At 35.4% G+C, this 27,812-nt stretch overlaps 1 protein-coding gene across 1 annotated transcript in view; it reads right to left on the bottom strand.

Moving 5' to 3' along the window:
- EYS (eyes shut homolog) overlaps positions 1 to 27,812 on the bottom strand; it is an 872,029-nt gene that overhangs the window by 785,428 nt on the left and 58,789 nt on the right. Inside the window, exons 3-6 of the mRNA XM_056343434.1 lie at positions 22,036 to 22,229; positions 19,530 to 19,657; positions 13,729 to 13,843; positions 506 to 665 (exon numbers count right to left, since the gene is read on the bottom strand). Of these exons, the coding sequence (XP_056199409.1) occupies positions 506 to 665; positions 13,729 to 13,843; positions 19,530 to 19,657; positions 22,036 to 22,229 (597 nt within the window). The remainder of the gene's footprint in view (positions 1 to 505; positions 666 to 13,728; positions 13,844 to 19,529; positions 19,658 to 22,035; positions 22,230 to 27,812) is intronic.

Below are 27,812 nucleotides of genomic sequence, written 5' to 3'. Positions count from 1 at the left end.
GTCAGGTAAAGTGAAACAGATAATCCCACTTCAAATTAAGTTGCATAAATTATTGGTGGCCCACCAAGAAATTAAAAGAGGAGGTGGGATTCAGCTCAGAAAGATAACTAAAGTTATCTGAGCTAATACAGGCTGATACATACTAGCAAACTCTCTGGTCACCCTTGCTTTCATTAGTCAGATCTTCAGGAACTATAATGAGAAGGCAGATATCTAGCTCACATGCAGAACTTCCACATGTAGACATACACGTAATCCCTTAAACTGAAGCTGAAGCCTGCTCTAGGTCTATTCTTGCTATAAGCTTAATTGGAAGCTTCAAAAGTAACCTATTAAGTTTGATTTAGATTTTGTAGGTATCACAGCAGAGAGCAGAAAATGCAGAGATGTGATTACTCCTCTGAATACTTCCCTATTCCTTATTTTTGAAAAGTCAGCCTTCCTGTACTTGAATATTTAAAAGAAAATGAAACCACTATCTTTACATAATTTGTATATGCCTTACCTGTGAAATCACGAGGGCACAAACACTGAAACAAAGGTTGCTTTCTCAGCTGGCTCACATCAATGCAAGTTGCTCCATTAGAACAACTATTTGGGTAAATTAAGCATGCATTTTCAACAAGTTGGCAAAATTCTCCTGTCCATCCAGGTGCACAGAGGCACTAGATATAAAAAACACACAAAGAAACAACTTTTTTTTAGAAAAATATTTATCAGAGAGAAAACATAAAAAGAAAATTAAATGTGAAAGTTTGTAGAAATGTCTTTGGATCTTGTATTTTAGTACTGAGTAAAAGTACAGTAAAATGTAGAGTGTTACATCCAGCTAAGACACTTCTTCATACCTGTATTGGCATGATAAAATGGTTGAGAGAGGCAGAACTTATCTACAATGTCTGTTGAAAAAATGTGGGAAAATAGGACGCATGAGTAGGAGGAAACAAACACAGCTGCTAACCCATAATGAGAAAACATAATATGGAGTTTCTGTTATACATTCTGACCCTACTGTTAACTAAAATAAATAAAAATAACTTCTTCAGAGGAAAGGGGAAGTTTTGAAGCTATTTAGTTAAGTTTTTGAGTAAAGGCTAGAGCTGCTTAAAAAAAATATACTTCTGGAGCAATGGAGATATCTTTGGTAATCTTCACACGTTATGTGTTGTTTGGGTTGGGACAATGACAATACAATCGTAACTCATTAAGCAAAGAGTTTCATTTACAAAAAAATAGAACTGAAACATCAAACGTAACATTATTATTCTGTTATAATAGAATTATTATTATTACATTATTATGACAGAAACATGTTGGCAAAGCCTTTTTACTTCAATGTCTTTCAAGGACATTAGAAACCATTTTTTAAAACCATTTAAAAAATTGGAAGAAATTAGTTTTAACCATAAACGAAAAAATAAATAACACTGAAAATACTCTATTGGAATACAAGCTTACATTCACTTCTCAAAAGAGTTCTGTGAAACCTATAAATTCCAAGTACTATGATCAGGATATTATTAATAGTAGCTTGCCTTGAATCCAATTATAAGGTCAATAAAACAATATAGCCAACAGTAGCATAAAAGTAATTTAGAACACTGTGAGTGTATAGCCAGACACAAAGTATAAGCATTTTGCATGAGTATGTGTACAATGTGACCACAAAAGGGACAGATCTGGTGTAGCTGCACACCATACAAGTGACAAAAAGTTGCCTAAGGACAAGATTAGTGGTAAGGTATGTCATACAGGTAGGACATATTGCTGAATACAGAAGAAGAATGACTGGCAAAACACCAAAAAGCCCCAAGTCAAGTAATATGAGGAGGACACTCTCCTTTTTTAGGGGTGTGTGTGTGGGTGTAAAATAGCATAAACCATCGAATATTAAGAGGAAGGATGGAGAAAAAGGAAGACAAGCTTCACTTCAGTAATGACTTCTCTCATCAAAGAGCTCATGAGACAGATTACCTTGACCTTGGGAACTAAGAACCACCAGGGACCATAGCTATCAGCACTAACTATATAGTGTCAGCTCCACAGTATTGTATGATTCACAGATAATAAAGAATGTGTTACAGCATAACAGTATGTAGACATAGTGAAAATGACTAATAATATGTAAAAACTATTAGCATGAATTCTGCTGTTTATGAATTAATTCAGTAAAATTTTGTTTTACAGTTTATAACTGGCCTGATCTATCAGTATTCTAAACATTCCCATTACAGTGATCTTTGATTCCCTACCTGATATACATGTTGTAAAGATGAACAGTATTCAGGTGGCCAAGCGAAGCCTTTAAGAGAACTGCAGTGATGGGAATCCCACATTGCAAATCTCTGAGATGAACTAATAAACAGCAGCTAGCTAAATCAGACTGTCCTCTCCTGAGCGACCAAATGTGAGAGGAGTATGATATGCAACAGAGTTAATGTGACTTACCTTCCCAGGGCCTGGAAGAACATAATGCTCTCCAGGAGCTGTATATAATTTAGTCCCTATTTTCTGAATTCTTGTCCCTGCATCCCTCTGTTGTGACAATCCCCATACACAACTCTGCTGTTTCCTGATGTCTTTCCCCTTAGTCTGCAGAAACACCTGCTATTACCTGTGTACTGTCCTTTTCCTTGGCATTGTTCGGTTAAATTTGACACCATTATAAAAATGTAAAAACAAGGTGGCATGTTTTAGTAACTGTATCTATCCTGTCATTTAGCATACAAAGCTTCCCCCCAACAAAACCATAAACCAATAAACCTATAAAAATAAAATTTATTCTGGATGTCACTATATATTACATTCATAGAATACTAGAATAATTTAGGTTGAGAGAGACCTTTGAAGGTCATACAGTCCTACTCCTTGCTCAGAGCAGGTCAATTTTAAAATCCAAGCTGGTCACTCAGGATCTTGTCTCGTTGAGGTCTAAATATCTAAAAGAATGGTAATTTCACAGTCTTTCTAGGCAACTTGTTGCAGTGCTTAATTACATTCACACTACAGTGTGAACAATTTCTTCTTAATACCTGGACAGAATTTCACTTGTTGCAACTTTTTGCCAGTTGTCTCACACGCCATTTCTGTGCACTTCTGAGAAAAGTTTGGCTCTCTCTTGTTTATGATCACCCAGTAGAGACCAGAAGAAAAGAACTGCATCTCCATTCAGCTTTGTTTTCAAGGCTAAACAAACCCAGATCCTCAGCCTTTACTCATACATCATCTGCTGCAATCCTTTCACAATGTTAATGACTTTCTGCCAGACTTGATCCAATTCTGTCAAAGTTTTGTTTTTGTTTTTGGTTGTTTTTGGGGTTTTTTTGTACATTGAAGCCCAACCCCACACACAGTACTCTAGGTGTGGCCTCGCAGGTGCTGAGCAGAAGGGACTAATGACTTCACTTTATCTGCTGGCTATGCTTTCGCTAATTCAAGCCAGTATTAGATTAAGCTAGCCTTTATCACCTGATTGCATTGATCCACTCCCTCATCTTCTCTAGATACATCCTGTTGAGCCCTTTGAGCATACATAAATACTCTCTTTGCCTAAGTAGTTCCTAGTTTGGCATTTCTTTATCATTGATAGTGCTTCTTTCTTCTAAATTTTGCCACTCAGCACAGGGACTTGGGAAACTTGAAAGCAGAAGATGCAAGCAAAAACCAGAGCAAAGGCACTGAATGCCAGCCACCTTACTCAGCAGTGGGCTTACATTACACTTGGTCTCATTTTTTTCTGCTGCTATACCTATAAAAAATGGGATTTATAAGGTAGCTTCTCCTTTATGATTGCTTTTCAAGAGTACAGTATTTATTTGGAAATTCTCACTGTCTACACTCAACCCTTTATCTACTCAGGAGCTAAACGTTGCTATTTACTGTATTTTCTTTCTTTAAATATCTTATTGAGTCCATTCTGCAAGAAAGAGTTTCTTCAGCTAAGTTCACTTAAGTTTAACCCTCTTCCTAGTGGATATGTGTTCACTTAAAAAATCTGTCCTCAGAGACTGAACTGTTCTGAAAACTACATTTACTTTTCATTGAGCAAAGTGGCTTTTCTGCACCTGGGGTGAAACATATTACTGGCAAGACAGCATTCAGGAATTAAATCACTATTTCCAGAGTACACCTGAATTGTTTTGAGGATAATTAAAGGACAAGTCTTTGGGATGTTTAAGCCAGCACTTTCCACCAACATTTAGTCATATTTTTAAGCTGAACTGAAATCAACCCAACAGCATACTGAGTAGCTTGTATAGGGCTATGGTTTAGATTTGTGCTGGAAACAGTGTTAATAATACAGGGATGTTTTAGTCACTGCTGAGCAGTGCTTGCATAGAGTCAAGGAATTTTCCACTTCTCACCTCACCCCACCACCAAGTAGGCTGGAGTGGCACAAAAAGCTGGGAGGGGACACATCCAGGACAGTTGACTCCAACTGACCAAAGGGATATCCCATACTATATGATGCTGTACTCAACAAGAAGAGCTGCAGGGAAGGAGGAGGTCATGGGGATGTTCAGAGTTACCACATTTGTCTTCCCAAGTAACTGTTATGTGGTATGGAGCCCTGCTTTCCTGGAGATGGATGAACACCTGTGCTGATGGGAAGTAGTGAATGAATTCCTTGTTTTACTTTGCTTTGCTTGTGCATGTGGTTTTCGCTTTCTGTATTAAACTATCTTTATTTTGACCCAGGAGTTTTCTCACATTTACTGATCTTATTCTTTCCCCCATTCCACTGGAGGGGGGTGAGCAAGCAGCTGTGTGGTGCCTAGTTGCCAGCTGGGGTTAAACCATGACACATGCCCATTCCTTGAATTTTTTCATGAGACATGGGAAAAGAACTTATTTCAATGTTACACAAAGTTGTCGGTTCCATATTACTAAATACATATTTTCCTATAAAAGGTGTAGGGCTGAGGAACCAGCTTTTACATACACAGTGCAAATGTGTAAAGGTGCAATGGTCTTACGCAGTACTGAGTTGTTAAAAAATTATAAAATATGGGGACTGGTGGCAGGGGGAGCTCACCTTTTCTACTATTAACCATTATGATTCAGCTGATAGGAAAGGTACCTCTTGTATTTATAGTGAAAATCTAGATTATTCTCTTTCCATTTCTGTTGTCTAAAACTAATATTGTTTGTTTCTTTCACATCTCAAAATCATCTGTTTTTTCTCTGCAAACAATTCATAGAAATGCATCGTATTTGATCAATAAAAAACAATACTTCATACTGATCATATAGCATGTCTTTCACTGAAATATTTATCAGGTTTGTGTATTTTATTTTTCATAATTTTTGCTGGCTTATGCTTTTTTAATGTGTTAAAATGACTATGTCATCTTCCCAGAAGCTTTGATTTTAAAAGCCCATTCTTATTGGTTATTTCTGGTGTATTTTACTGTCACATTTGTTACTATGCTATTGTAGTAGATCAATTAAGACACATTGTACAAAGATATGTAAAGGTATTACATTATCAGAGCTTTAACTAAATATTTTTTGTTTTAATTATTAATGTAAAGCAGGATATTTAGTTTATTACATGAAGATTTCTACTGTTCATTAACTTCTGTACTGTTCAGAGAACCTTAACAGCGCATATAAAATGTACCTAGGGTGCTTTGGTGCTGTTTTTTTTCAATAGAATAAGAAAAGCAGGAAAAGGTTGTTTCAATAAAGTTCAAATTAAATATCGAAGAAGCAGAAAACTGTATAGGACATTTTAAAATTTACATGAACTCTTCCATAGGAATACTGCTACTGTGTGGAAGAAAATGAACTAATTAACTTGTGCAAAACTGGCCTGTAATTGAGTTATTTGACTTTGAACTACTGTTGTTTGAACAATCAGCTGGAACGTTAGGGGAGACTCTTTTATTTTATTTTTTTCTGGAAAAGACAATAATTTATTTTATATGTTGTACATAAGTTGCATCTGAGAGCAGTAGAATTTGCAGTACCAATTTTAATTGCTTCTAGCATTGCTAGTAGAGCTGTTATAAATATTCATAAAAATTTTATCACTCCAACCAACTGCTTTAATATATTGTATGGCAAATATATTAAATATTTGTTTCCTTATGGCTTTTTTATACTCAGAAAACAAATGTTGATTGATATAGCATAGAGAGTTTTAAAAGAGCCCTAGTGGCTGTTTTTTAAAGAACTGCTTTTGCTAAACAAAGTAATGTTTTCTTTCAGCTATATTTCCTCTTAATTTTGGATATGTTATCTAGAACTTATTTCTCCTCTCATTCAATAAATACAAGTATCTTCTAAGGCCTTCTTAGGGCTATGAGATCTAAGTAGTGTGACTGATGTAGCTCAATTCTGGAGATTATTGCTAATTCTGTGTAGAGATGCTTTACTTCTGGGCTATAAATTCAGCCAGACTTCTGGGGATAAAGTATTATCAAAGAGCATTAGGACTGAGAGTGGCTCCTCAGGGAAGAACTTAGAAAGTGACAAATGGAAGCAGTGGCAGCAGAGTTTCCACAAAGGCTGTTCAGGCTGGCGTAGGGTGTAACACTGGCCTGCGGGGCTTGGCACGGCTTGCCACTGTTCTCAGAAGCAGCAGATTGATTCCCTGCCTGACAGCTGGCTGACGGGTTTGTTTCTGCACCCACAAGAGTAAACCTCATCTGGTTAGGGACAAAACTTGGAGCCTTGTCTGTCTGATTGTAATTTCTGCACAAGTTTTGTTGAATACATGCCACATACCAGCTTTCAGAAATAGGGTAAAAACACTAGGGGAGGAGAAGTTCCCTCCTCTCTCCTCCCTCCCTCATCTCCCCAGAAGGAACATAGTGGCTTTGGTGAAGACAATTTTTTTTGTTGTTGTTGATAGTATACAAGCCTCTTCTGCTTTGCCAGAGAACATGATAATCTTTGAGCAGCCCTCATGTACTGTTGGTTTTTTTTAATCTTAAATGACAATGGTGTGATCCATGGTGTTACTGATTATTCATTTGTACCCACAAGTTTACTTCATCCTGCATATATCCTGTTGGTTCACACTTTGTTGTTGAAATATCTCAGGTGCACCATAAAACTCCAAATATAACAGCTATGGCTTTGAAAGATGGTTATGAGGAAAAGGTTCAAAAGAATATAATATGAACATCTGCAGGGCAAGATTTTGGACACCAGTCTTTTCTGTTATATTGTTGTGGTTTAACCCCAGATGGCAACTAAACCCCACACAGCCGCTCGCTCACTCAGCCCCAGTGTGATGGGGGAGAGCATCGGAAAATTTAAAGTGAGAAAACTCATGGGTTGAGACCAAGACAGTTTTATAGGGAAAGCAAAAGCCACGCACGCAAGCAAAGCAAAAAAAGGAATTCATTCACCACTTCCCACGGGCAGGCAGGTGTTCAGCCATCTCCAGGAAAGCAGGGCTCCGGCACACATTACTTGGGAAGACAAATGCCATAATACTGAATGTCCCCCCACTTCTTTCTTCTTCCCCCAGCTTATATACTCAGCATGATGTCATACAGTATGGAATATGCCTTTGGTTGCTTCTGGTAAGCTGTCCTGGCTGTGTTCCCTCCAAATTTCTTGTGCCCCTCCAGCACTCTCTCTGGCAGGGTCCAAGAAACTGAAAAGTCCTTGACTTAGAAACAATAAAAATCATCTGTGTGCTGTCAACATTTTTCTCACACTAAATCCAATACACAGCACTGCACCAGCTACTAAGAAGATTAACTCTATCATAGCTGAAACCAGGACATATATTATTTTTTCTACCCTGTTACTGTGGATCATACTATTTGATATATACTATTATATATGTGTCCATGTAAGAAACGAAAAATTAAGTGACTGGGGAACAATTCTCTGAAAGGTCTGCATGTTGGTACATGCTTTTATCAATCAGTGTTCCCCAAACACATGTAAACATCTGATGTTTACAGAACACATAGTCTGAAAATTACTTTCAGAAGTTAAAACCGTTACTGCTTTTTGCTTAGCTTCACTCCCCCTTAACAACACAATCTACTTCCACTGCACTGTATGAACACTAGCCAGAAACTGGCAGGAATTCCTGCTGCTCTTTTGGAAGGCACCAGGACATCCATTGACAACGATTCCAATATAAAATTTCACATGCATGTGTCAGTACAGCTTCTCAAAGGAAATTTAAATATTTGCTTTGAATGACCAGCAGTAGGTGTAATTGTAAAACCCAGAATGGTAACACAGATTATTGCCTCTTTCTTTAATGCTGCTTGCCAAGACAGCCCTGCTATTCAGGCAATATCTATAATTTGTGTAGTTCTTGTCTCAACTGTAGTGCAGGCAAATGGAAATGGACCTTACAATGGCATTGCTTTCACTTCATCTTTTACCTTCAGTTTTTGTGTCTATATAACTGAATTCCTTTGTTAGCTGTAAGCACATAACCTTACATGAATCAGTGGTTTGTCAGGGTAATGGGAGAAAGCTGTATTGACAAAATAGAGTTAGATACATAATGCAGACCATATAAGTTGAAAGGTAGTTGATCATAACATAGTAAAGGGCTGTCAGGAAAAAAAACAAAAACCAAAAAACAACTATTAATGAGCATTTTTACACCCTGCAAGAGGTGGAATACCTTTTTAATCTGCATGCCTTTCCATAAGAAGTGTATGGCAGAGCAGAAATAGGAGAGTGTGCAGCTATTCCTAACCTCCTGCTTGCAAATGTAGGGCTGCACCTTCTTCTCCCTCAAATGCACTTCTGTAGAAAACCATATGCGGTTTTCTGTATGTGAATTCTGTAAATCTTATGCAATTCAGTGGTTTCTCCCTAGAATGTAAGGACAGCTGGTATGCCAGAAACTTCACAGCCTTCATATCCTTGACTTTCCCCCTACAGTTTTCCAGAAACCGCACTTTTTTCTTGGCTTCCAAAATTCAATAATTGACAGTTTTGTTATCCTCATATTTCACTAGATTAGTTTAACATGTTTTTTCAGTATCTTTGATTTTATTTTTTTTTTAATACTAATGATTCAGGAGAAAACATGGGATCTTAGGCAGAGATAATTCTTTTCACCTCAATCTAAGACACTTGCTATGGATAAATAGATATCTGATTCCCTCTTGGGACCTAGAAGAAAGCTTTATATCCCCACGTGATTCCTTGATTGTATACACTCTTCACCTGCTTTTACTGCCCAGTGTCCTTGTGCCAGAGGCTTTGCTGATGCCATTCTAATTCACTGGGAGAACTCTACCCAAACAACTACATGCCTCCAGGCAGTTAGCATGTGGCAGCAGTATGATTAGCACAAAAGAAACAACAGCTCTTTCTTCCATCAGCTGTCCTTTGAGAATTCTTCATCTTTTCCCTGCCTTCACATAAACGTAAGAGTAACAGATACCTATAGCCATAAATTGTTTTAGACGCTCAGATTAAAAATGCTGAGGAAATACTTTCAACTGCAAATTAGGAACACTGACTTTTAATTTATAAAATCCATTTAAGAAACATAAATGTTGCCACGAGAATAGAAATATCTATTTAAATGTTTTCATGTGGGTACACTTTTGAAAAAATATTTTTTAAGAAGCAGGTTATTATATTGTCAAAATAATGCAGATGATTATTTTTATTGAAATGCTTGCTGGGAACTGCAATTGGTACATACTTGGGTAACTGTAAAAATATGGTTTATGTTAAAAATGTTTTAATTTAAATTTTTCTTTAAAACAGTGGCACATGTCTTCTAATACAGAGTAGGGCAAGGTGTTTAGGATAAAGCTGCCAAATCTGGATAGTATTAATTAAAACATTTCCCATGTGATGGATACCAAAGAAAAATAAGCTTTATTATATTTTCTTCAGAAGTTTAACAGGGATTAAATAAATCTTAAAAAAAAATATTCCACCATTGCACCTACAAAACAGGAAAAATTCAGTAGGGGGGTGGTTTGCAATCATTGAAAAATCAGTAGTAAATAATAGAATTTTACATAACAATATTTTTTGAAAGAGGAAGATCTGTAAAGTTTAAACAGAGTGTTTGTCACCTGTTAAAATGATATGTAGAAATTATATCCAGATTTCTTAAATTGAGGCAAGGCTGCAATCTTGTCTTTCTGTGTTTTAGCAACATCTAATGAAGTAAACATCATATCTTTGGCCGTCTACAGAGGCCAAATAAAGTGGGGTTTTTTTTAATGTTTTGGCTATTCATGGCAACTCTGGGAAGTATAATCCTTTTCCCAGCCTTTTAATATCAGTTGAATGAGTCTGATGCATTGACTACTAGAAGCAATGCACAATAAGTTTTTCAGCCTTCTGTGGGAGTTTTGGGTTTTGTATCACACAGTAATAGATGCTCATGAAATTTAATGTCTGGTGGAGTTATTCACAAGAACAGGACAGGTGTCACCTGGCATCGATCTGATGGAAAACTGCTAATACACTGTATTACACCATACTTTATTACCTAACCATTTTGGAAAATGCTCCTGGTATAATCAGTAGTGAATAGAAGAAGCAGCTGTACAGAACTATGCACAATGCTGTTAGCACTTCCTGGCTAATGTGGCTTCAATATATTTTGGTACCTAGAGTTAAATATTTTAAATACAACTGTTCTACAGTTTTTCTTCTGGGGAAAGCTGATAGCCTATGGACTGTCTTAACTTTGGGAACCTTCATGTACTTTTGAGAATATAGTTTTAAAATGTTATTTTCCCATAAAACTCAGTGTTAATAGTTTCCTAGTTTTTCAACCTTGTTAAAAAGATTTAGATTATATAACCTTCACTGACAGTCACAGAAGTATAACCACTTACAAATGCTTCTGTATACAAGTGCTCTGTTAACTACAAGGATTGTCTTTCTGTCCTTATCAACAGTGTCATTCAAATTTAATATCCACCTTGAGCACAAAGTTGTCTTTGTCATTGTCAGGAAACAGTCACTATCATGTAACTCACACTTTTTCCAATGCATACAGCACTGCATTTGCCTCTCTTAGAATTTTTTTTTTTCTAAAGTGGTTTAGCCTACCAAGAAATCCTGATCAGATTTGCTTATTATTAACTATACTATAATCTTCTGTGGTCATCTGCACATTTCAACAGAGTTTTGTATTTTCTGCTATGTCAAAATGCTACAAATAACTAGTCCAAAACCAAATTGCCATGATTTCCGTTAAAAACACTCACAGGGGACAATAACTCCTATTTGAAAATCATTTTCCTCTTTGACTCAGGTTTTACTTAATTTAATATGGTTTACAAAAATATCTAAGTAAAATCTAAAAACGAGTATAACTACTTCACAGACTTTCAAACCTATAAGCCAAATACTGTATTAATATTTTAATCAGTTTGTATTTTTTCTAATTTTGGAAAAAGAAAATCCAAAATTATCTTAGCCAGAATTCTAGATCTTTTACAGTCCTGTTGGCAGTTGTTCATACCATTCATATCAGCTACACAAACCGTGGTATCTTCTGCTTCATCTGGATGAGACAGGGAATATGTGGTGTGTGCTACAAAAAGCAGAACACACAACTATTTGTAAACAACACATCTTTCCTGTGTCAATACATCTGATTGGCTATACCCATGGAAGTGTCATCAAGGTCTAGATTTCTTTTTTTTTTTTTTTTTTTTTTTAATCCATTAGAATTGTACTGGCTTCATTAAATGATTTATTTTTCTTAATGAGTGAATTGCAGCAGAAAATATTTTTCCATCACTACCTGTCAGGTCATCTAATTAAATCCACTTTGTCTAATGTGATCTGTTAACATAGCTTAATGAAAACTGGAATTGATTATGCAACTACACACTATTTTTCTATTGATAAATCTTATCTCAATATAAACATTAGGACTGTAGTTGCTAAGATAATGAGCAACAACAGAAAGGACAGAGGGAATTATTTGTTACTGACACAGCTGTACCCTAAATTAAGAAATATAAGAACTGAGATGGAAAAATATGAAATAGTAAAATATGAAATGCAAGAGAAGCTCCATTTCCTGAGAAGTAACATTTTCCATGTTTGTCTGACTCAACAGCAACATCAGCAAATGCTTCCTGCAACAGCATTATTATCTAGCTTAAAGTTAACATACATTAGTCAGAGGGATTTCTTAATAAAGGTGGAAATAATTTTAGAAACATATAGAAAATTACTGAATATAATCAATGTAAGCAGAGTAACTATTAGCATTAGTTACTTATAATTAATACTAATTAGTGATCAAGGACTTATGCCAATAACCATTACAGCAATATTGAAAAAATAAAACTATACTATTTTAATTCTAAGTATTTCCTAATCTTTGAAACCTCTAGCTTTTGTGACTAAAAGAAAGGCAAAGATATTTGGACTGAGTGAATAATTACATGCAAGGAATTTTCACAGAAACTGTCAGGACCTTGAATGCATCAAGAGGCTGTAATTGGCCTGACCTGGCTATAGTCATCTTTCTCTGCTCTCTTCTTTGGTGACCTCTTTCCCCTCTCTCACAGCTTTAACTGCCTGTGTTCAAGGTCAGCTCTGATGCAGCGCAGCACTGTCACCTTGGATCACCCTACTGTGAAAACAGAGCTCACCTCTGAGATGTCTACGCTTTCATTCATCTACTCGTGAGCTGTATAAGCTCAGGCCTTTGCACTAGACCCTTTCCAGACAGTACACCTGCATCCAGCTTTGTATCCTGCTGATTCTGATCTGTTGGCTTGACTACCCAGCTTGACTGCAAACCTGTTTCATCGCTACAGACTTGTCTAGTTATCACTGGACTTCCAGGTGAATCTGTGGATTTGCTGTGTTCTTGTGGGTATTGAAGGACTGTGCACTTTGTTGGTAAGGACACTGTCCCTGCCAGCCTTGCTGTCACCCTTTGTTCCAGCTTTCCTTCCCTTACAGAGTAGACTACTCTTCCTACTCCTTGAAGCAAGGAGTAACAATAATACTAATACATTTTGTCTGAACACCCAAACAGATAAGTGGACTAGAACTGTATAAATGGCTTTAGGTGGCCCTGCTTGTGCAGAGTGGTGGACAAGATGACCTCTAAAGGTCCTTTCCAAACTCAACCAGCTGTGATTCTGTGAGTGGTTTTTTAGAGTAACCTTTAAGTTGTTCCCAGTTACTGCTCTTGGAGAAGTTATTATTTCCTCTCTTTTGACAAGCTATGGCCAGCAGAATCTTGGTACATGATGGATCTTGCTCAACATTTTCAGGGGCTATTTTGAGAGTAAAGCAGAAGTAGTTTTTTTCAAATTGTCAGTTGGAATCAACCTCACCGCACTGCAGTTTCTTCATCAAATTTCTACTTTGTATTATGTTTAAACTTGCTTATGTTTAGAATACTAGTTTGACTTCCATTAAAACAACGGCAACAGATGTTCTCAATTCAAACAACGTATTTTTAAAGGCTGCAACACAGCTGTGATTATAATTTCTGTGGATAATAACACAGGACCACAATTAGTTATATATTCTATTTACAATAAAAATACTCTTCATTTCTCTTACTTGATATAGTACTAAACATGGTCTTAGTAGAAAAGTTTTAAAAAATTCCATATTATCGAACTGAATTGTCCTTGTGTTATTGATTTAAATAAACAAAACACATAAATGTATGTCCCTCTTGTCTCTCAGAGTAATGAATGAATTTCAAGTTCTGCTTGTCTGAAGCTTTTATAATTTGGAGCACAGAATTAGTTTAACATGTATTAAATTACTTACAGTGAATCCTCCAATTATGTTAAGACACAATCCTTCATTCAGACAGTTGATGCTGAGCAGCCTGCAGTAGTCAATTACTTCCTCACAGTTCTTTCCAGTGAATCCTGGCATGCAGCTGCAAATACACCAGTGTATTTTAGAGGACTTGCATTTTAAAAAGTAATTGTATTTAATTATGTTCCATAATTCTATTAAATAATATTTTGCAGTAACAAAACAGATCTCATGTGTTATTATAAATTAAAAAAAATATGTTTTCAAGCAATTAAAAATCAGTTGCATGATTCTGGATATTTTTGTTTCTCCATAAAGTATTTTTTTTTCATTAATTGAAGCCTGTTCACACCAATACTTCATATAATCTTCTGGAAACAAAAAACAACCTAGAATGAGGCAATATTTAGTAAAAAGCTATAAAAAGAGGTTTTGGAAATCTATTAGAAAGGGTGGGTCAGTTAAACCACCAGAGAGAAAAATTAGAAATACGATGATAAATGAGGTTTAAAGCAGTTAGCATCAATCATTACTAATGATTAACAAAGAGCAGTCAATAATGACGTGCTTAGGTATGTAAAGGAACAACAACGTAGGGAATCTGTGGAGAGAACAGTGCACAGTTGTTTTTCTGTTTCTTAATTACAATTCAGTTTTGTTTTTTTTAAAGACAAACCCTAGCATTCTGCTTGTGTGACTATTATTTCTGTGTGATGCCAATGGAGCTGTGGAAAACTCTTCTATGGTAAAAGGAACTGCAGATATTTCTTCTGCTTCAAGTCAGCACTTGTCATTAATATGAGAAGACCCTTTTCTTATTTAGCACTCCAGTGTTCAAAAAATCTCCTGTACACAAAGAAAAAATATGAGATTCAAATGGATAGTAAACAAGTCTTACCCAAAAGAAATAATGGAACAGCATAGAAAAATATTTAAGTATTTATATCTTTCTCAAAATGTGCAAAAAGTGAAATCCGGACCACAACTCTCTTCTGTGTTTTGATAGATATAAAATTTTGGTCAAATTCACTCCATACATTCTTACAGAAATACTTAACATCTTCCTCTGTTTAAAGGCTCTTTCTGGTAGCATGGAAATAAAAGATTTAAGTTGAAGAGAAAGGAAATGGCTGGTTAGCTGAAAGTTTGTTTTTGTGAAAGAACCTAAAAGTTTCTTTAGCTTTTTCTGAGAGGTATTTTATTTAATGACTCAGCCCAGAAGCTGGCAGTCATGAAGGTGACACAGAATTGCTTCTGGTTTTTCTGTACTCTTGCTCCTAATGGATATGAGGTTCAGTCATGTTGCCTGTGTTTCCCCTTTTTGTAAATAATGCAATCTCTGGTTTCAGAAAGTATGAAACTTCTCACAGTTACGTAACATACAAAAGTAAATTATATGTTTTCAATAGCAAATAGTCAGGCAACAATATTCAATAGAAAGTATCTGAGTTAACCCTGTTTTCTAAATCAGTTAAAGATGCACAGAGGCATTTGCAATGTCTGGAAGCTTAAGTCATTTATTAACCATTGCTGAAGTGTTAAACAGGCTGCATTTCACCAGAAACCCCTAGAGACCATCCACATAATCCATACGTAGAACCATTTGGACAGAGGTAGATGGGTACGGCCAAACCTTCTCTAAATAGTTATATTATTTGAGGCCAGTATAGAAACAACCACAGGAAGACACTCTATGAAAGTGACAATGGACTACATAATCCTCACTCCCCTCTTGAAAAAAATTGCTGTATGTAAATTCTATAATTATATTGCTGCCATTTCAATTACTTGGAGTCAAAGTTCTTGCAAAGTCTATTCTTAAAAAATTTCCAGTTCACATATTGTAGCTAAAGGGAGTTTTTTATAATACTTAGTTGCTTTTATTTTAGCATGGTCGAAGATATCAGTTAGTTGCATATTTATTTTCCCCTCTGAACAGAAGTACTCATCAACAGAGTATTGGTTTCTTTTATGTTATAGCACTATTCATCCATATATTATATTTATATATAAAAGGAATATAAAATATAAAATAAATGTAAAAATAAAATGTAAAATAAAATAAAAATGTATATTTTGTTATAATTTGATTTTTAAATAACACTGAAACCCGAACCAGGGCAACTAAATTATAACATTTGTTTTACTGATTTGTTTTTACCTATGATCGGCAATCAGGTGAAAATGCTCCTAACTTTCTTGGTTCAATTTATTTAGGTAATCTATGACTTTCTAAAAATACATAATTTAGTAAGCCAATTCTAGAAACTACTTTTCCTAATTTTTATATTTGCTCATTTTTCCTGTTTTTGTTTTTATCATTGTTTGGCAATACACATACCAATGCCAGAGACCATAACAGTAAATTAATAGCAAGAAAGTTGACAGTAAAGTTCCAAAGATTACACTAACAGAACGAATATTCTCAGAATCCATTTTCTGTGACTTTTTATTGTCCTAAAAAAAATGGATAATAGAAGAAGATACAAGGTAAACAATCACAATTTATTGTGATGGATATCCTTGTTCACTGCCTACTTGAATTCACCTTAAATTTTGACATTTAAGGAAAAAAATATGTTACTATTACATTCTTAGCACAAAGCTGTATATGATATCAAGACTGAAGGGATGGAATTAGAATACAAGATAGTCATACATCATAACTGAAGTGGGGAAAATTAAATTGAGTCTGTTTGGTTTTCCATTCTAAACATATAACTACTGCTTTCTCAAAGAAGAAAAGACAAGCAGGTAGAAGCTGAGATGGTGATGGTTATAAGTAGAATGCAGCTTAGGCATGAGAAGCACATAAAGTAAAACAAAACATAAGGGAATAAAAAGGTCAATTCAGCTATTATTTGAATTTGTATATGCATGTGAGCTAAAAAATTACATTTATTTAAAATGTTAAATTCCTAAAAGTGGATCAGGTAGTAGTATTAAACTGAATGAAACACATGCAGGTTTTTGTGGAGTAAATAGACATAGTCATAACCTACAGTCTTTGACAATGATTACTAAAAATTAAACAAAACTGCCACTTGAAACTTTGAATGAGTGGCCTCAAATCTCCCAAATAAAGCAACATACTTCATGGTAGGTTTCCTTTGGGTAAATCAAATTAAAACATGACTCATAGCCAGAAAACTCCCAACTTTGTGACCTAAAACTGAAACTGTTAAACCACTGTTCCTATAACTCCTCTTAAATTCTGTTATTTAAGTAGGTAAGTAAGATGTAATTTACAAGGAGAATTTTGCATCCTAAAAATAGAAAACCCTGCTGACTCTTGGCCCTCTCTAGAAGTTGGCACCTCCTCTACATTTCAGGACTCTGACTTTGGCAAGACTTCAGCTCTCACAAACAATCTGATCTCCTTGTGAAAAGTACATTATTCATATTCCCTCAAAATGCTTTGTCTCACCTAAATGTCTCGTTCCAAAGTATACAGGCAAAATATACACAGAATTTACACTTATTAAATATTTTGGATTAAGTGGTATAAACCTGATTTTAATTTAACAACAAATGAGGGAATAATTTTCAATTTATTAACAACAAACAGTAAAAAATATTGCAATCACTAATAGGAGCCTTCATGGACTGAATGGCAAAACTAAGGCTGAGTACCGGAGGTTTTCAATATGCTTTTCAACAGGGTGATCGATAATCTCATCTAAGCTCCCTTTCCCACAAAAGGTTGAACCAAATGGTCTTTTGAGGTTTCTTCCAAGCTGGGCTGTTCTATAATTCTACTGAACCTAAATTCCAATGCTGCCATATTTTACAAATGATAAAAGTCTGCAGTTTTAGTATCAGGTTTAGGACAGCAGTCAAGGCTTTCTGTGTCCCTCTGTACAGAGAAAATTGGAAACATCCAGAGGATGCTTCATCCCACCTGTCCTGGGTATGTCTTTTTGGAAGAGATGAGTCATTTTCTGGAGTTCTTCCTTCACTAAGGAAGTTTGGTGTGCAGCTTGGATGCTAGGGAAAACCATGTGGATTGAACACCATCCAAAGTCTTTTCTTAAATGGTATGCACAGGGCCAAGCACTTGACTTTGTACAAAGCTGACAGAGGCACTCTCCATTACTCTATCCACAGTGTTCTCTTTAGAATGTTATTTGCCCTTTTTACCAAGTTCTTAGTGTCAAAAAAAGTAAGTGTATAACCCGTCCCATTTCTCAAACTAGCTCTCCACAAATGTGTCTTGCCTGTCTTGTCAAATGTGTATTTTACAGATAGCAAAACTGAATGCATGAATAATACATAAATATTAAAAGTAAAAACTAAGCAGCAATGATATTAATAGGATCTTAATACCTGATATTAGAAGAAAACAGTATTGTACCATCTGAGCCTCAAACTAAAATCTCTAGCACCTAGCTTTACCACGTAACTTAAGTGATTATTTTGATAATCAATACAAATGGATTCTTAATTGCCCATTTTTGCTTTCTGTTAATTTGATCTAAATCATGCCTTCCACTTTTATTGTCACAAGGTATATCAATGGAAAGCCTGTTAAATCACCATGCCTTTCCATAGCTATTTTCATTAACCAATTTCTACTGTACAATGACTTTCATGGTACAAACCATTTCTACCAGTGCTTTGTGAAATTATAGATTATTCAATCTGCATTGTACACGGAATTTTTTTTAAATAAGTTTTTTTAAAAGAAAGATAATCTATATCTTGACATTAATTGTTCATATTATGCATATTTTAAAATGTAAACTTCAGGCATCGTTTCATACTAATTCATGCAACAACATAGTGTGTAAAAGACTGACTATATAACAGTAAATTATTAGTAGCTTATATCTTGGTTTAAAATATTGGAAAATAAATGATAACACTATTGTTCTGTGCATATATAGATATACATATCTATATGGAAAGATCTAACTGAGTATGTGTGTGTACATGTTTGTGTGTATGTAGTTAGATATAAATGTAAATACAATTATAAGGCTTTTTCCTTCTTTGGGAAAATTGTAAACTTAGTTCTACTTATAGTTTACTTTCCAGACTTCTCAGCTGAATTTCTTATGATGGACTGTAACTTTATGCTCTGTACTTCTGTTACGTATTTGCAGTTTGTAAGTTCAGTTAGAATGTGTTTTCAGAATTCTGTGTACAACAGCTTTCAATTTTCTGCTTTTATGAATATCCTAATATTTGAAAGTTGTTTACTGCACTTCAGTAATGTTTACCAGAACTTACTTCAGGCAGCCAGATAAAAGCCAAGAAAATAGGAAGAAGAAAAATTGTACTCTTAATGGTGTAAGAAAATATCTAAAAACTATTTAAAGTGAGATGAAATTATATACCAGGTTACTTCTGTTATTTTCAAGTGGATAAATTTTAGCATGATCTTTCTGAATAAAACACTTCCTAATATGCTGCTTGAAGGATCAATCTAAGACCTATTAATGCATGTCTGTGAATTAGAAATTAAATCAGTTGTCTTGACCTTTCACAAACAACATAAACATCATGCACACTGAAAGTAGTACCTGTAGTATACATGCCATCAATGTGCCGTTTTATATATTTTATGTTACAGTATTAAAGATGAAACAATTTATAACTTCTTAAACACATTCTTTTTTGTAGCACTTCTAGAGTTGTCAAAAAGGCTAACACAATACAGCACCAAAACTAAATTAAAAAAAAATGTTAAGAATTTATATTTTTCTGTGTTCTCTGTGGCTGATAGTGTATTTTCTTTCTGCAATCAGTGGGATAGCATCAAGTCATCCAATGGAATACTGAAATAAATTAATTTCTAATCTTACCGGCACTTATAGTTCTGCTGATCAGATACACAAGTAGCATTATTTAAGCAAGGCAATAATTCACATGGATTCAGTATTCTCTCACAGAACTTGCCAGTGAATACTGACAGACAAATACATGCCACGTCCTATAAAAAAGAAGGAAATAAGAAACAATTATTTGTTGTACCCAAGGCAATAAAAAAATCAGTGTTTACTTCCATTACTATAAAGACCTAACTAGGACAGGGTTTCATCATATTAAACAGTCTACAAAGACAGAACAAAAAGCAGTTTTAGCCCCAGATAGGTTACAAACATAATTTAGGGCAAGTGGAATAGGCCTTCCAGCACAGATTATACCATAGTTGGGTTTGCTGTCTGGAAATATACCAGCTCTAAATTTGGCTGGCTTTGTGATTTCCTAACTGAATCAAGAAGGAGGGTTTTTTTAATTCATTTGGGTTTTTTTCCTAATTTCTGAATTTGTTCCAATGTAACATTTGCATCTGTTGAATAGTGACAGTGCACCAGGTACATCATATACCAAAGGATATTCACTAGCTAGAGTAGGAAAGAAAATGGTGTAGTATCATTTTTCCCCTTCAATATGAAGAACAGAGACTGTGCTTCTCTGTGATAGAGAAACATATCTCTCAGTCACCGCAATCTTTAATTTACACAGTAAGAACAGCAAGTTATTAAGAAAAACCCAAACAAACAGCTGAAAATGTTCAGGTGTTTCTTTAGAATTGGTCTTAAAGGCATGATCAGAATACTTCATTTTTACACCTACTGAGATATTTCTATACATGTGAATCAAACTACCCGATCTGTTTCTCTACAGAAATGATTGTACAAAATAGTATGTGATAGTTTATCTAATAGGCAAAATACTTAGATAGATTGCATCATTTAGAAATCTATCAATTTGTTCAGCAATTTAGATGTCTCTTTTTTTTTTTCTCTGTGGGTGAGTATGTATCACTGGTATGTGATAATGATCTTTTGAACTCTTCTTTCACTATTTTGGTTCTGTGTAATCACTGCTATTTGCAATAGTCATGCTAATAAAAGAAGGTTGACAATGAAGTTTTAAATATAACCAGATATGAGTCTATTATCAAACCTTTGTGAGTCTACATGAATTCATTCTAATTAAAAAAAAAAAAAAAAATAGAACCAGATACCATAGGAAAAGCAAGAAGAGGAAACAACTGCTTTCATGGAACAGATCCTCTTGGAAGCTGTGTTCAAGACATGTGGATGACAGGGAGGTGATTAGAAACCACCAACATGGTTTCACAAAGGGAGAATCATGCCTGACTTCTTAGGTGGCTTTCTGTGGCAGAGTGACTTTACTGATGGATAAGGGAAGAGGAAACGATGCCATCTACTTCTGTAAGGCCTTTGACATCATTGCACACATCATTGCTGCTAAATTGGAGAGATACGGATTCAATGGATAAGGAATTGGCTGGATGGCCATTTCCAAAGACTTGCAATCAACAGTTCAATGTCCAAATGGAGATCAGTAACAAGTAGTACATGGACCTGTACTGGGTCTGGTACTGTTCAACATCTTGATTAATGACACAGACAGTGGGACTGAGTGCACCCTGAGCAAGTTTTCACCAAGATGAGTGGTACAGTTTATTCACTAAAGGGAAGTGGTCCCATACAGAGGGACCTTGACAGGCTTGAGGAGTAGGCCCATGTGAACCTCATGAGTTCAACAAGGTCAAGTCTAAGGTCCTGTACCTGGGTCAGGGCAATCACCAGTATCAGGACAGATGATGATGAATGTATTAAGAGCAGCCCTGTGGAGAAGGACGTGGGGATACTGGTGGATAAAAAAAATGGATATGAGCTAACAATGTGAGCTTGCAGCCCAGAAAGCCAATTGTATCCTGGGCTGCATGAAAAGAAGTGTGGCCAACAGGCTGAGGGAGCTGATTTTCCCACTCTGCTTTCATGAGATGCTACCTGGAGTACTATCTTCAGATCTGGGAATCCCAGCATAAGACAGACATGTACTTGTTAGAGTAAGTCCAGAAGTGTGCCACGAAAATGGCTATAGAGAAAAGCTGAGGCAAGTGGGGTTGTTCAACCCTGAAAAGAGAATGCTCTAGTAGATCTTGAGTAGATCTTTCAGTACTTATAGGGGGCTTATAAGAAAGATGGAGAGAGATTTTTTAAAAGGATCTATAGTGATACCAGAAAGAATAATAATATTAAACTGAAAAATTATAGATTTAGGTTAGGTGAAGGAATAAACTTTTTACAGTGAGGGCGGTGAGACACTGGAACAGATTTCCCAGAGAAGCTGAGGATGCCCCATACCTGGAAGTGTTCAGGATCAGGTTGGATAGGGCTTTGAGTAACCTGGTCTAGCGGAAAATGTTCCTGCCCACAGCAGGAGGGTTGGAACTAGATGATCTTTAAAGGTCCCTTCCAATCCAAACCATTCTATTATTCAGTGATTCTATATTATGTTCAAATAGGGATCTCTGAAGTTTATACTTACATTTGGCAAATCTATACATGTACCTCTGTTCTGACATGGCCTTGAAGAACATTCGTTGATATCAATTTCACAATTTTGACCAAGAAAACCAGCAGGACAATCACAAATATATCCTGGCTGATTATATTGGCATATGCCCCTGTTCAGGCACGGCTGAGATGCACAAGGATCACCAGGTTCCTCACAAAATGGACCTAGAAGAAATAAACGCAAAAAAAATTAGGGAGTCTTTGAATGAATGATGCTTCTTAATATGCTGCCCATAAACAATAATTTGTCACTAATTTGTATTTCCCTATGATTTCCTTTTTTTTCCTTCCTTTTTCTTTAAATTTTAGGAGGGATTGAGAGGCTGTGTTTTTCTTAAATTGTTTACACTGTGAAGTTCTAGTAACTGACTGGGACACCTTAAACTATCATCATTTAAAAAGCAAAGGACTTAAAATATTCCTGTACGTTTTGTTTGTTTTGCTGAATAAACATGTTAGAAATGTGTGAGAGTGACTAAACTAATCTGTTAGCAAAGGGAGGAGGAGAAGGGGAACCATAGTCCCAGGAGACACTGAATAGTCACTGAACATCTCCCTTGCAGTGATTATTATTAAGGGAACCTGGATCCAGTGGACTTTCAGACCAAGGAGATTCTTCACATTCCTGTTTATAGATCCAGCCAGTAGTGGAGTTGAATGTACTCTCAGTAGGTGCACATGCAATCACATGTACGCACACACTACAGACACAGTGCCCACATGGATCAACATGAAGAGCAGTGCCTTTCTCTGCACAAAAACATAAACACCACTCAACAAGAAAGAACAGCAACAATGGCTCAAACATTTTCCTTCTTTCTGGCTAGTCAGTACTGAAGTTCAATAGCAAACACCCCCCGCCTCTTTTTCTAAATGCATAAATACACCCATATTAATGGATCCCTCAAATATCTGCATAGGCTTTAAGACTGTCTGATATCTATACTTGGATCCGGAACCTCTTGCCAACTTGCTGGCTCAGACCTTGAGTCATTCCAGATCTAGGTATCATTCTAGTTGCTGGCTAGTCCATCTTAAAAGCCCACCCCTGCCCACCAGGAAGGGTGGTAAAAAACAGTAAAGAAGTAGTAAAGAAAAGGGACTGCAGTGATCAGACACAGGCTCATCCAGAGAAGCATAATGAGCTGCAGCCTGCTTACATTCATCCAGCCCTTTTATCACCTTTTCTCTGCATTTTCCCATATTTGTACTTCTCCTGTCCACCTTGATCCCTACCTTCTTCATCCTTTTTTTCTCCCAGATAAACAACTCTTACCTAACTGTTTGTCCCCATTGGCCCCAGTTTTGTTGCCTTTATACACAAATTCAGTATTTCTGATATGGTTTCCTAGGTAATCTTGGCTTTGGGTAATGGTTACCCAGTCTCTGTTGGACTTGAAAGAAAATAATTGACAAAATGTGTCCAGTTCCCCCCTTTAATTATTTGTAAAGTTCTCCTGTCTCTCACAAAATTCTCCCTTAACTATCTGTGAAATCTAATCTTCCCTCTTGGTGTTATCTGTAACATTTGTCAGCCACTCAGTTACTCCTTAAGCTCAGCAACTTCTCACTATGTTCAGTAGTTTCCCATGTTCTTTCTGTTCAGTTATTGTAACCCCAGGCAGGGGCTTACTAATCTGCATGCATATCTCAACAGTTATGAGCTACCTAAGTATTTTAGACAATTAACTCTGTAGTTCTGCAATGTCAAGGATACAATGGAATTACAGCAGCTAGGAATTTACTTCTATTTACTTCTGGAACACTATGTAGCAAATATGCTTTTTACATATCTCGTGCTTTGGTATTCTAATTTAAACCACCTTCCTCACACATACTTACCAATCAGTCTCCTTTTTTATAATTTGCTGTAGCAATAACATTAACTTGATAATAAATCTATTCTGTATTCTGAAGTAGTAGTATGTATTGATTCTGCATTTTGTTAGTAATTTGAATCAACCGAATTAAAAATAGTCATAAAAGAATAAATTATACTTTACAAAAATATGTAGACTTTTGAAATCACAGCTGGAATACTTTAAACTCAGAATTGTAAACTGCAAGGTAAACATAGCTAATTTATCCTAAACCAATTAATAGATAAGTATGTGAGCCTCTAACAGTTTTCTTAACAGACTAGCTATGTAGAACAACAGTAATTATGTGGAACATTTACCAGAAGATGCAGTAAATCTTAGATTACCAATAGATCTAGCTCTATTATATACCAGAACAGCTAATGCTACAAACACTATACATTAGCAGAAAAAGGATCAAAATAATTTCTATCACTCAGTGAATTGGAAATAGTTGTTCCAATAAGGCAAAATGAATTGGATCATTCTTTTAGGATGTATTATTCACTTCTCTTTAGCATGAGGGGACTTTCAAAGAATCTTTTGTGAAGCTCTTGCTATCGCTCATCACCACAGTAACCAAATTACACTAAAAGTATATTGCAACTTGCAGATGTTAGGGGTTGTTAATAGGAAAATCTAAGGCGACCATTGCTCAGAACAAGGCCATGGATGGTATTAGTGCATATATAAGAGAACATTTGCAACATGATGTGGATTGGTCAACTGTTTCTTATTATTCATTTTATTATTTTGCTGTCCTGTTTTACTTTAGCACAATATTGCACCCTGGCAGTACTCATAGATGAAGTTAGATATCAATGCTTATCCTATTTTTTTTTTTCCTCTTACTGGGCGCATGTGACAAGAGTGAGTGCTCCTGTTCCCACCCACATTGCTAAACAGAAGGCAAACTAGCAAGTGGTCCCAACTGCTCTACCCAACAGAAATCCAGAAAGTGTAGTTCCACAAGCCAAATTGATTAATTTGTTCCTGCCATTGTTTCTACCATTCAAACCATTCAATCCCCCCCACCTTTTCTGCCACCATTACCAAGATTTTTTTGGCCTTTTGTTAAACAATGACACTGGATGGAATTGTTAGAACAGGACAATACTAAATGAACAACATAACACAGAACAATGAAGGCCAGCTGGGGAAACCAGATTAAAGAAGTGTCTTTTTGGTAATGCTACGTTCATGTGTAGGAAATGGTAAACTAGGAGAAGGGCATTGTTCTGCTAAAAAAAGAGATAGTGCAACTTTCTTTTAGGGAACACTAAAAGTAGCTAGAAGAGGAATAGAGAAAAGCCTGAGAGGAGATAGGAAATATTGTTAAGCACAGGAGGAGACACGTATACAGGAAAAAAAATGTATGGTTCAAGGATCTCAAAAAAGGTGTTTATTTTCTTTTCTCCTTGGTATCTCCTTGTAAAGGTCAAAAAAAAAAAAATTCTTCTTTTTGTTAATTTGGAAAAAACAGTGCATTTAGTCTGAATAGGGAGCCAATTACCTAACCAGGTCAAGGAGGATCAATTTAAATGAAGATACTGAGGTAGCAACTGCACTCATGGTCTAAAACATGAGTCATATCTTTCACAGGTCTATCTAGAGGGAATGCAATAAAAAACTATCAACTGCCTAATGTCTTTTAGGAATAAGTCAGTCTTGAGCAGGAATGTTTCTTTAATCATTGAAACTACTTATGTCTTTGACGTTCCTCTGCTTTAGAATTTCTCTTATTCAGCATCTTATGTGCAAAACAGGAGCAGTGCTCTTCACCTGAACATGCATGCATGATGAATTTGACAAATCAAGTCAATAAATGGAATTCTGGACAATTGGTGTTTTGAGCTTTTTATTCTATCACACTCAAACTATTTTCTAAAGAAGAAAACTATTTTCTAAAGAAGATTGAAAGTTGACTTGATTACAATGCTTGGATGGAGAAAATATCAAGCACTAAACAGATTGTTAATTCAGTGGAGAAAAGCGTAACAAAAGCAACTGACTGAAAAGAGAAGCAAAACCAAATAAAGTTAGAAACACCTCACATATTTTTACCAGTGAGGTCTCTGTACCAGACTACCATGAAAGGACTGGATTCTACAGTTGCTGATGTCTTCACATCAATGTTTTTTGAAAGATACTACTTAAATACGAGACACCTTAATAAATAGGTAAGCAATGTAACAATCTTTGGATAGAATAGATGAACAACTGGTGCTCTAAACTTGCAAATCTATCTACTTTGACTCGAAATCTATACAAAACCTCCTGATAGTTGTGCAAATTTAGGAATTCATTCCAAATTTCCATTTTTAAAATTTACATATTTTTGTCATCATCAGTGTCTCTTGTTTAGGTAAAACCTAACTTCATAGCATGCTGATGTTGACTGACCTCTTGAGTGCTGTTGTTAGAAGCAAGGTAAACAGGGAACAGGATAAAAATAGATCTCTGTAATATGAAGTCAAATGCAAATCCCTGAAGGAGGACAATATTTTAGCAATGAACAATGCAACTGGGAACAGCAGATTAGTCCAAATTGCACATGCATATTGAAAATTTTTGTACACATTTAGGAGACCTGAGACTTAAATTAGAAAAAAGTGCAAGAAAAATTCTTTTAACTGGATAGATCTGATGCATAACCTATTCTACACTGATATCAATAACAACATAATATATGCATAGAATTTGATGTAGGTGATGGTTTTCTGTTGCCAACAAATTCAGCAGAAATAATTCTTCTCTCAATCAGACCCAAAAAGGCATTTGCTGAAAATACTGAAGTCCCTTTAGTGTTCACTGATGAATAATTAACTACTCAAAGTTGTGATATATAGCTCAAATTCTCAAGAAAATAAATTCAGAAACCATGGTCTAATGGGAGATATCTGATTCAGGAAACTTCAGCATTAAAAAAACCTAGTTATCAGCTTGGTTGAATATCTTGATTAAAGAGGAAAATTCAAGAAATTAAAGACATAATCAGTAGGATTAGTTCACCATGGTTGTTCAACACAGTGAATTGTTGTTAGGTTTACTTCAATAAAATAAAAATTGCGTAACATTAAAATGCAGGTATGAGTGAGTAAAGATTATCCTATAGACCAATATAAAAGCTTCAGTTTAAGGAACTGAACCTTTTTTCCAGCATTTTCTATTGCTTTTACATGTGAAAAGGATGAAATCCCTCACCAAAACAAAAAAAGTTATGAACCCCTCCAGGCCTTCCTTGTTTGATTTAACTGTATCCCTGTTAGAATTCATTAGTTATACCATGTTATAATGCTAATCCATTAAAAGTCACAGGACATTACTGACACCACTGATGCGCATCAGTCCATTCATTAATATACCACATAGAACTATTTACATAAATATCTGGGGTTACTGATTAAAATAAATAGTTTTTATTTTTCATAGAAATATTTCTGAGTTTCATATTTATACACCAATTTCTCTTTACAAGGAGTAACATATGTGAAGAACAATATTAGTATACTATGCTTTAATATGTATGTTCATTACTTTTGTTTTGTTATTCCTCTAATGAAAAATCAATATTTTCTGGAACAGTTATGCATAAGGAACAGTAAAATATTTCAGGAAACAGTTAAGTGAAAATACTTCTGCAATTAAATGAATGCCTGCCTTCATAGCTCAGTTAACAACTTATAGTTAGTCCAATCCAGTTCACTACTTGTTTTTACTTTCCGGTTTCATCAGCTGCCCTTCCTTTTAGATGTAAAACTGAGTCTTAAATTTTCTCTTTTTTGAAAGAATTATTTATTTTTTTTCTGTTTAAAAGCATCAATAAATCACAAGCTCTTGTCTTATACATCTGGACCCTGAAATTTGCCAGTATTACTATTGGTACACT

This window comes from Falco biarmicus, chromosome 6, assembly GCF_023638135.1.
Source record: "Falco biarmicus isolate bFalBia1 chromosome 6, bFalBia1.pri, whole genome shotgun sequence".
Lineage (NCBI taxonomy): Eukaryota > Metazoa > Chordata > Aves > Falconiformes > Falconidae > Falco > Falco biarmicus.
The sequence above is the reverse complement of the archived record's forward strand: the minus strand, read 5'-3'. Positions and strand labels throughout refer to the sequence as shown.